Source organism: Pterocles gutturalis, unplaced genomic scaffold (genome assembly GCF_000699245.1).
Source record: "Pterocles gutturalis isolate BGI_N339 unplaced genomic scaffold, ASM69924v1 scaffold8502, whole genome shotgun sequence".
Lineage (NCBI taxonomy): Eukaryota > Metazoa > Chordata > Aves > Pterocliformes > Pteroclidae > Pterocles > Pterocles gutturalis.
In genome coordinates, this window is record NW_010115253.1 from 28,959 (window position 1) to 39,766 (window position 10,808).

The window sequence follows — 10,808 nt, forward strand, 5'->3', positions numbered from 1 at the left end:
GTAGAGTTCTGATGTCATTTTTCTCTTAACTGCAGGTCACTTCATGGGCAACAACACAGTGATTGATGTTTTGAGGAGAGAAGGGTACGAGGTAGAACACACTCCAGCTGGACAAGCCATCAACAAGTAATGCATGCTTTTATCTAGTTGAGCAGCCATTGGGAGGTAAACAGTCATGAAGAGGCAGTGGCAGCTGGAACTATACCTAACAGTGAGCTGAGCTCCCTCTCTCCCTCCCAGCAGCTTGCTTTTCTTTTCCATGAGCCAGTTTGGAAACAGGATTTTATTTAGTTAGATTTTGGTTTTTGGTGTTTTGTTTGGGGGACTCTTTGGGGGTTTTTTGGGTTTAGGGTTTTTTAGTAAAATAAAAATTCTTCCCCCTTGTAAGCTGTCAACTCTTAAACTAACAGCCATGAAGTATGCATGCTTGGTTCATCAGATATGAATGCTGTCTCATACCACATAGGCTTCTAGGCTCCTCCTTCCTCCCTTTTAAGTATTTGACTGCCCTGCCTTTTAACACTCTCCTTCTGTTACACTGCTATTTTTGATTCTTTCTGATTACACTCTCTCAGCCTGGAATCTGACTGCCCAGAGTCCACCTAGCCTCTTTGCAAGCTATCCCCATGACTGATTGCTCTCATGTCCCCTGTTCTCTTCTGCATTTTTAAGCTAAGGCACTTGCTGTTCAGGTTCATCTTGCAGCTGTCCTTCAGGATATATCCTTATTTCCTCTTTTTATCTCTCACTGGGTGCCTTTATCCATCTCCATGGTTTCAATAACTACAGAATGACAAATAATCCATACTCTGCTGAGAATTACATGTGCTCTTGACTCACCTCTTCCTGGACTTCTTGCCACCAGCTTAGAGTTTGCAATCCTTGTCTCTCCTTTCTCCAGACTCTTGCCAACGTTTTCTCCTGTGTCTCTCAGAAATCCCAACTCTTCCTTATAATCACTGCTAAAAGGCCACAGTGGCAATAAGGTTTGATTCCAATTAATGTTTGCCCTTTATCCTCTGTGCCAGGTATGCTGTTGCTCACTGCTTACATCTCTGTTCCTCCTCACTGACATTTCTGATACGGGGCTCTCAGGCAGGATGATCACCTTTTGTGCAGGGGACACAGTGCAGAGGCTTGGTCTGTGGCAGGGGCTCCATAGATGTGGTACAAAATAATAGCAGATGTTTTTCTCATACTATGGTTGCTTTCTCTTTGCACCACTTCTGCTGCCTTTTCCAGACCATGGGATTCAAACTCTGGCAGGTCATGTTTTTGCTATGATTCTTCACACGGACATACATCATTAACTCTACGTTCACTCAAGCAAACTGCACCAAGAGTCATCCCCATGCATAAATGAATGCAAGCCCTAACCCTGCTGCCACCAGTGGTCAGGTAGTCTGACATTGAGAAGTCCCCTGTGCTTAACACCAGACTTAATTGTCCTGTGACACTTACACTAGATTGTCTAGCATGATTTATCAGTGTTTACAGGGATAGTAAAAAACTTGCCTGCGCTGATATTTTTGTGTCATTTTGTTTAGTTTTTTCCCCCCAGAACATTCATAGCCTACGTATTCCTTAAAAAAGCAGCCATAGCAGCTTCTTAAAGGTTAAAGAAAGAGAGATTAATATGTATTGAGAATAAACAAAATCTGATACTGCTCTGTAAAGGTGTAGATGTAAGGAAATCAAGGGGAGACAACTAGGGAAAGGAGGGCTAGATCTTCACCCATCTGGAAGGTAGGTAACAATGATACTCAGGGTAGCTGAGCACCCAGTTCTCTGACCACATCATGGAGTTCATTGTCCAGCCAGTGATTCTAGTGCCTTTGAAAGCCCTCAGTTTGGCATTGGTTGCATCTCAAATCTTTCATTAGGACTGCTGGATAGAACATCATTCCTGGAGTCTTGATTTTAAAGCTGACTGAAGAAGCTAAGGAATATCACATGTTAGTGTTTTCTTTGAGAAAAGTTGGTAACGTTTCTGGATAACTTGGGAAGAGATTTAAAAATATGAAAATATGTCAGAGTCCTGGGGGTTGTATGAAGGATTTCACTTGATTGCTATCCTGGGCTTGTTTTGGGAGCAAATACCAGGGCAGTTTGTGTCAATAAACCCAGTCCAGCCCACCTAAATGTGGAACCATATCCCGCTACTGTCCTAGATAGCAGTGCTGCACAGTCCAGTCATGGACTATTTCACAGGACAGCATTGAGAGAGCAAAAAACTGGCAAGTGGTTGAATGAGAGCATTCAAATGGCTGCTCTGCTGTCTGATACAGTAGGGGATATTAGTTGAGTGGTCCTGAAACAAGAGGATGAGGAAGTCTGCAGTTGTCTCCCTTCCCTGCAACAAGAGATTGCGCAGCAGCAGCACAGTCTGTGTTCTGGCTATACAGAAAGACCCTTCTGCAGTATCTTGTAAATACCTATGTGTAAGAACACAGAAAGATGTGATATCATTATGCATGTTTTCCTATAATAGGCAAAATGCTGGGTGCAGCCACAGAATTTCACCTGCAGACAGGGCTGTCTTAGGTATCCTGCCCACCTGCAGGGGCAATGGGATGAATGCCTGTAGTGGAGTGTGGAGGCAGAAGGACACCTTCTTTGTGGTGTCACCAAAGCAAGGAAGGCAAAAGAAGTACTCCAACCATGCAGTAGCACAAAAGACAGTTTATAAATAGTGCCACAAGTTCAATCAAGCTTCTACTGTCTTGTCTTGGGCTTTAACTGTTGTTCCTGATTCTAGAATGCATATATATCACAGAATCACAGAATGTTAGAGATTGGAAGGGACCTCAAAAGATCATCTAGTCCAACCCCCCTGCCAGAGCAGGAACACCTAGATGTAGTAAAACACCTATATGTAGTAAAATACTCATCACATAATCACAGCCGTAATTAAGGTGCTTACTGACTCCTCCCTTAGCTGCTGTACTGGGAGAGGGAAGTGGCCTTGGGGAAGAAGGGTATGCTTTTGCATCTCTGTGCCTTTTCCTGTGGTTGCTCAGTCAGTCTCTGGAAGAATTACCTGTGGGAAGTATTGCAAAGGAGGTTATGTATGTGAGTGTCTGTTTTTAATAGTGTTCTGAAGCTGCAGGTATGGCTGACCATGCAGGATGGAGGTCATCCAGGCTGTGCCTGTAGCAGTGTTGGGCCCCAGCATGGTATGGCCATGAGTTTGGTAGGGGAGGCTTCAGGCAGCAAGGCACTCTAATCTGCAGGAGAGGGCTGGTACCCACTCTGTGACTTTCACAACTAAGGAACAGATACAGTGAAGATAAATTGGAGTAAAGGGAACCATATGCAGAGGACCTTCAGAGAGATCAGATCAGGTCACTGGAGACAGCTAAGGAGGGTCACTCTGTAAGGTGGACTTAACACTTACAGATGTGAAGATGTTGTGAAGGTGAGCCAAAGGGTTGTGACACTTCCAAGGTGATAAAGTCCGAGTGTGACAATCACAAGGATTTTGAAAGAGATTGATAAGCCAAGACCTGTTCTGTGCCAGTCTCTGTCACATAAAGTTCACCACATGATCAGTCTGTGATTTTCCTTGCATGAAATAAGATCAAATTCTCTTTGTTTTCCATCTACTCTCTGCCCACAGTGATGGGCTAGCTTGAAAACTGCAGCCGTGCTGAAACACATCTCCTCCTGGACCTCCTCTTTTTGATGCCATTGCAAGGCAGAAGGGAAACACACAGTAGTTCTGGAAAGGTTTCACTGATTGAAGCGAGGTTTCTGCACAGTGGTCTGTGGTCTTCTGTTACCTTTCTGTATTTCAGCCCAAGCCAGTCTCCAGTTTTGTCTTATTACAGAAGACTCCTGCATCTCTTCTCTTTGTAGATTAGCCATAAAGACCAGTCAGATATTTGTTTTGTGTTCTGTGTATCCACAGAGTGGATTGAGTTTGTGAGTTAGTCCAAGATGCTCATGAACAAGTAAAGTGGGGGAATTGCTTTGTTCCAAAGAGGAGAAGTGTTGGCCAGTAAAGCCATGAGTGGATAGAACACTGCAGACTGCCAGCCTTGGAGTATGGATGAGGAGATGTTGCTTGCTCTAAGTATAATGAAACAGAGCTTGAGTAATCAGGGTGAAGCCGATTGTTTGTTTCTTCAACATATCACCTTTGCACGAAGCTAGGTAAGCATAGACCTTAGAGCTTTTTCTGGGGGCTTGAGAGAATGGTCCTTTGGGCTTCCAAGATTTGCCTTATGAGAGAGTTTGTGCATACACTGCTTTAGTGTTTCACTTGCTGGAGCTGCTTTTAAAGTCCAGATAGTGCGACCAGCCTAATACTGGATCTGTGCAGTTGGAAAGCTGAAGGCCTGACTCCTACTCCCTCATTACTTGCTATAAATGTGTGCAAAGCTCACTTCTGCATTGTGGTAGAGCTGTGATTGCTCAGCCTCCTCCACTCCATGTGGACCTCCATACTTGTCTGATACGACCCTTTAACACCACCGTTTTATGCTCCTTGGTGTGCTTATCTGAGTGGCAGGACCACATTATCCCCTTTTGCAGATCAGCATGGAGACAGTAAATACTTAACTGGAAGTCAGTGCCACAATGGATTTGTGATATATTGAGCCATTTCCTTCAAAGACAATAATTTGCCAGATGTGTTTCTGCAGCCGTGGCCACAGTCTGTGGACTAGTTCATTACTTACCTTCTCGACTGGTGAGGATTTTTGATCTAGGACTGGCTCCTTCAGGTAGTGTGCTTTAGTTGTCCTGTCCCTGCCCCTCCCCACTGTCCCCAAGTCAGTGGGCTCTGGGCAGGAATTGCTGAAAGGAATGATCTGGTCTGTGTTCTGCAGTGCATTAGACTAGAGGGGTATGGTTTGACCCACTCTGACTTTGAGGGGGATTACTTTTTTGTCTTTCTAGATAGGCAAGGTTATTCCCAACAGTTATTCCAACTCTGAGACAGACTGCATTCTTTCCTCAGTTCCAGGTTACCTCTTTTCCAAAGCTTTTTTCATTAAAGATTTTGATCAGAATACTGACTAAAGAAGAGGGGGCAGGAAATAAGGCAGAGAAATAAGCATCCAGACAGTATGTCAGGGAGAAACATCATTTTTATGTGTGCCTTGATGATATCTGAACCAGGATTCTGCCTCAAAGCACTTTCAAATATGTGTTCCCTCCTTCCAGCAGAAAACCTTCCATAACCCTGGTTGCCTTTTCATCATCATCACCAGTACACAGCCCGTATGTCACATCTCAGGAGCTCCCACTGCCATTGCATCCCTGGAAGGAGGAGGAGAAGGAAGAGCTCCTGCCTCACCTGCTGCTTCCTGACAGCATCGACGTGCTGGAAAAGGTAGACAGGAAGTACAAAAAGAAGAAGAAGAAGAAGCAGAAGAAGAAGCAAAGACTGAGACAGTTTAATGACCTCTGGGTTCGCCTTGAAGAAAGGTAGGTCGTGGCTGGGGAGGGAATAGGGTTTGCCATGCAAACTGGACGTTAACTTAGACTCATGAATCCAGTATGCTAAACTTTTGCAGGGGCTAGATCTTCTCCCTTACCGTGATTCTTGCTAAACCATTTACTCAAGGTTGCTTGTGCTTTTAGTGAGAAAATAGCTTCTTTCTGCGTTTATGGAAAATTAGGCATAATACAAGTGGAAACCTTGTCTAGACCATTTTGCATTTGAGCTTGAGGGGTTATGAGCATATGGGAGCTGTCTTTATCACTGAAGGCTGGATCCAGTGGTAGACAGTGCAGATCAAAGCCTTGGACCTTTATCCAAGAGCTGCTGCATATGTGGAAACCGTCATATCTGGCATATGTGCTCCTTGCATTTGGATAATATTTATGCAGTATTTCCAGTCTCTGTATTCTTCCAGTCTTAAAAAGCATGTGAGCCCCATGGCATTATTGGAGATTGGGAAAGGGGGGATGACAACCTAATGAATCATGGAGTTAATATAAAAAATGGACTGTGTTTTGGGGCAAAGGTTCACATATATCCCCTAGGTTTCATCCAGAAGAGCCTATTCACCTAAAATAACTCCATCAGCATGCAAAAAAAGCCAACTTCTCCCTCAGGAGCTATACTTAGGCCTGTGGCTGAATGTGTACCTTAATGTTTCCCTCCTGTCAGATAACGCACTAACCTGAGTGTGCCCTCTTTTGTTCTTTGTGTCTCTGTATCTCTGCCATACTCAGGTTGAAAGCATTTTATTTTTGCGGTACTGCAAATAACCAGACACATCAGGATAATGGAGAAACGCCTGCAATTCTTGAAATGAAGCCTCTGCATTCTTGTTTTTTTTTTTTTTTCTTTTGCAGAATATTTCTTCCAGCTCCCCAAGGTACTGAGTATCTTGGTGTTCTCCTATGCCCTTCTTACCACATCCCTGTGTCCCAGCTGTACCATTGCTTTGAGTGATACATTGCTCAGGATGGCTTTTGTTCTGTTCCAAGAATTCAGCCATTGTCAGACATTTTAGACCAGACTGTTTTTCCTCTTTTATAGAGTAATTTTGTGCCCTCTTTCTGCTCCTCTTGCCAACATAAGACTGAGTAGTTTGGAGAAAAAGGGAGAAATGCACATGGAAGTGTGCATGCCCACTGACAGACCTACACGCAGTCCAAGATTCACCAGTACAACAAATTGAACACACTTGCTTTTAGTGTACCATTTAATTTCTGCTAATGTAGTTGATACTAGCTGTTTGTGAATGGGATTTTGTAGTTTCTGGTGACAGACTTTTAAATTAAAACACTAAGGAATGATTTGGAGCTCCCACCCTGCCTGCACACTGACATGTTCAGTTTTTCACATGCAGTTGTTCCCATGAAGCTCACGGAAGTCAAAGAGTACTCTGATGTGAGAACACGTGCACTTGCAGTATCAGTGCCTTCAGAAGAATAGGGAAAATGGGAGGATATGCTACTGTGATTAAACTGGAGGTACATTAGGGCTACATACTGGATTGCAGTACTGCAAGGCAATAGTGAGGTAAAAGCGAAGATGATGATGATGGCTTAGGAAACTGCTGCGTACATATGGGAGCAGCAAATGCCTCCTTTCCCTTTCTTTTTTTTTTTTTTTTTTGTTTTTGTTTGTTTTTTTCCTTTCTTCTTTGTGCCAGAAACTTACCCAGGTGCTAGGTGACAAATTCTTGTTGGGGTGAGTCCTTAGGAGCAGAGAGCATGAATGTCTAGAGATAGAACTGTTGCAGGACAGTACAGGGAAAGACTTTCTGCCCAAGAGATTGCTACATCCTTACCGCAGAGAGAAAGTCACGAGTGTCAGAGAGGCAGCTGTCAAACTGTGCAGGACAGTACAGGGAAAGACTTTCTGCCCAAGAGATTGCTACATCCTTACCGCAGAGAGAAAGTCACGAGTGTCAGAGAGGCAGCTGTCATTCACGCACGGCCCCCACCTGCGCTCTGGGTTTAGTCTTTGTAAAGCAGGAGGAATCACCACCCTCTTTGACCCGACACCCGTGTGTGCCAGCGGTCCGTGCCGCTGCGGGCTGCCTGGGCAGGCGCGGGCTGAGCTGACAGCCCCACCTCGTGGCATAGCCGCGATGTGTCCCCACGGAAATCCAGCCTCCCCGGGCTCCAGCTCACACGTGTGCATGGCACATCTCACTGGCAGTGCCAGCCCGTGCTATAAGCATTCCCCGGGGTGCCCAGGCACAGCTAAACCTGTCAGATTTCTTATGCATGAGCCATTCACAGCTTTTCTCCTCTGAGCCTGGAAATGTGCAAGGCACAGATCGAGTGATTTGATGCAGTCTTGTAGTGGGCTTGGCAGAATTGCTTTGGTTCATGCTCCTCTATGCATCAGTTGTCAGCTGTATTTCTTTGATGTCCTGCCAGCTGGCTTCTCTCCAGTTACTGTTCAAATCTTCTGTGGGAGCCTTTGGGTATGGAAGGGTAAGTGTTTTTTAAAAAAGATACTAATTGCCTTCAATTTCCCAAAGCGCTTTTGCTTAATGCACCTGTATAAAATAAGGCAAGAATGATGCACAGCAGCTGGGGAGTGGGTGCAGGATAAAAGACTCTGATTTTGTATTTGACAGGTACACTTGCTTTTAATTTTGTCTAAATTTGTCTTCTGGTTACACACAGCACCATGAGGCACTGGGGTGTATTGTCAACCTTACAGCTGTGGGGTCAAGCATGGCTTTCAATCCATTGCCAAAGAGAACAACACCTGTGTAGTATCTGACCCTTCTGACTCTTGACCTGCCATGGTGTGGGAGCTCCCCCAATTCAGGACAGCTGGTGTTAGCAGCTTGAAGCATACAAATTTCTCTCCCCCATGATGTGTTGCCATAATAGGAGTTCAGCATCATGTAGGCTCTGACTCAGTTCTTGTTCGTCACCACCTCAGAGTCCTCACAACCACTGGGAGATACTCTGAGATGTGATTTTGCCCACTGACTCTATAATGCATTTCTGCTCCTTAAAGCATGTTATGTAAACCCTTTGTAAATCCTGACGTGTGGAAGGGAACATGCAGTATAGGAACAAGTTTGGTCCGTGCTAAGATGCACATAGAGAAGCATGACTGGGGAAGATGGATTCAGCTGAAAGCAGGCGCCTCAATCCTGCTGTGTTCAGCAACTGTTGCTGCAGTGACACTCTCTGCAACAAAGCTTGTTTTATACTTGCGTATTTTCTGCTTAGCTGAAAGGCACTAGGAATATGGTCGTCTCACCCACCCGACTAACTACATGGGAGCAATGGGCTGGGTAGACCTGAGTGCAGGGCAGGTGTTTCAGTGCTGTCACCACCCTCCTCAATCTCATCCCTGTTCCCTCTCAAAACTTGCTTCGCAGTTCAGCTGGGCAGTGCCTTTGTCCATGGGGGCTGGCATGGGAGCTGCCCACACCTTTATGGAAGGGATGAGGCAGCGCTCTGCCGTTAGGAGACACAATCCTTTGGTGAGCATGTGACTGGTACAAGAGACCGTTCCCAGGAGACCAGAAGACTGACAGTGGGGCACAGAGGCAGACCACCTTCTGCTCTGTGGGCATTGGGCAGTTCTGGGCTGGGTCTGGACTGACATTCTTCTCTTGCCTTGCAGTGCTACCGACCCTCCTCCCCGGATCCGCATCATTAACGGCTACATCACAGTTGAACCCCAGCCACGGGGCCACGCACAGTCTAGTCATGCTTGTGCAGACACCAGCAGTGCTCACCAGCTTTCCCATTCTCTCTTCCTTCCACTACTGACTTCGACTTTGCATATGATAAGGCTACATTGAAACACAGGGGGAGCCAAGCTGCAGGGCTCTTGCCTTAAAAAGCAAAAAAAGAAATTTATGTGAAAAAACAAAAATAGAAGACTCTGAGTGGGACACCTGTTCTTTGGGGTGTTCTTAAACTGCCTCCTTTTCCTGAATCTGGATCATTAACACTATTAACTGGTTTGACCTGCCCAATACAGGAGAAGATATTTTGATGGAAGTGTTACTTATCCTTCTCTTGCAGAAGAGTGATTTCATGTTATCCCATAATGCTTTGGGGAGATTATAATGTCGCTATAACATAGCTGTTGTTTAGCTGTATGAGCCAAACTAAATTACATTGTTTTCACCTTCAGTGCCTTGTAAGAAGATTTACACACCAGTAACTTGTTTATTAGAACAGAATATTTTGGTCATATGAACACAGCTGGGAAAAAGAAGCTGGTATATTATGTCTCTGCTGGTAAAGCTTTTAATTCTTGCTTGTTAGGGCTCCAGGTTACATATAAAGGTTCATGACAACACCTTCCACAATAGAATAAAACAGTAAAGATTTGTGAACAGAATGTTTCTGCTGTCTGTTTGGTGCTGTTGTAAGATGGGTACAAATCTCATAAGCACAAACTAATGTACATGTACGGAAAAAAAGTTGCCTGGGGAGCTTCACAGTCATACTGTTGGACTCTTCCAAAGTAAGTACTTCTCAAAAGGTGATTTGAGAAGCCCGGATGCAGGTTTTCCCTCTCTTTCTAAATCACAAATATATTAGATATATTTGACAAGGCGTAACAGTTATAAACTGAAAGAGGGTAGATTTAGATTAGATATTAGGAAGAAATTTTTTACTGTGAGGGTGGCGAGGCACTGGAACAGGTTGCCCAGGGAAGTTGTGGATGCCCCATCCCTGGAGGTGTTCAAAGCTACATTGGATGAGGCTTTGAACAACCTGGTCTCGTGGAAGGGTTCCCTGCCTGTGGCAGGGGGGTTGGAACTCTATGATATTTAAAGTCCTTCCCAACCCAAACCATTCTATGATTCTATGATTCTATTACTTTACAGCTGGATTCGCTTCTGGGGAGAAAGGGCTTTCTTTTCTTTTTCTGCACAGTCAGACTTCATTCTAGGAAATCCTTGCAAGTTTTCTACCAGTTACAATGGAAATTCTCAGACTTTCCAAATTGTTTTGAGTCCTTTGCTGTCTGCTTACAAGGGTGTCCTGTTGACTGTCCGATGTAGGAAGCTTGGAAATACTGGTGAATGGTTTTCTGTGTTTGTACACGACATCCTCTTGTGATCACACTAATTGATTTTGTGAGCAACATATCCCTCCTTCCTCTTAGAAGGGTTTCATTGCCTGGGAAGGTCTCATAAGCTTCATCCATGGGAGGGCTTGGAGTCAATGTGCTGAGCCTGGTACCTTGGAAACACAGCAGTCACCTGCCCCAGCAAGACAACAGACGCTCAAGTTTCCCTTCCTATGCATGTACATGTGCTTTGCTTTTTTCATTGCCCATAAAAAGTACCTCTTTTTTTTGTCCTTCTACTGCACATTGGAGGAGGAGGAGAAAATGGTTCCAGCTT

The 10,808-nt window shown here is 44.7% G+C and overlaps 1 protein-coding gene across 1 annotated transcript in view; it reads left to right on the forward strand.

Moving 5' to 3' along the window:
* The window catches only part of LOC104462956 (metalloprotease TIKI1-like), a 25,346-nt gene extending 16,101 nt beyond the window's left edge, over positions 1-9,245 (forward strand). The window contains exons 4-6 of the mRNA XM_010075117.1: positions 36-126; positions 5,170-5,433; positions 9,065-9,245. Of these exons, the coding sequence (XP_010073419.1) occupies positions 36-126; positions 5,170-5,433; positions 9,065-9,245 (536 nt within the window). The remainder of the gene's footprint in view (positions 1-35; positions 127-5,169; positions 5,434-9,064) is intronic.
* Positions 9,246-10,808: the final 1,563 nt, after the last annotated feature.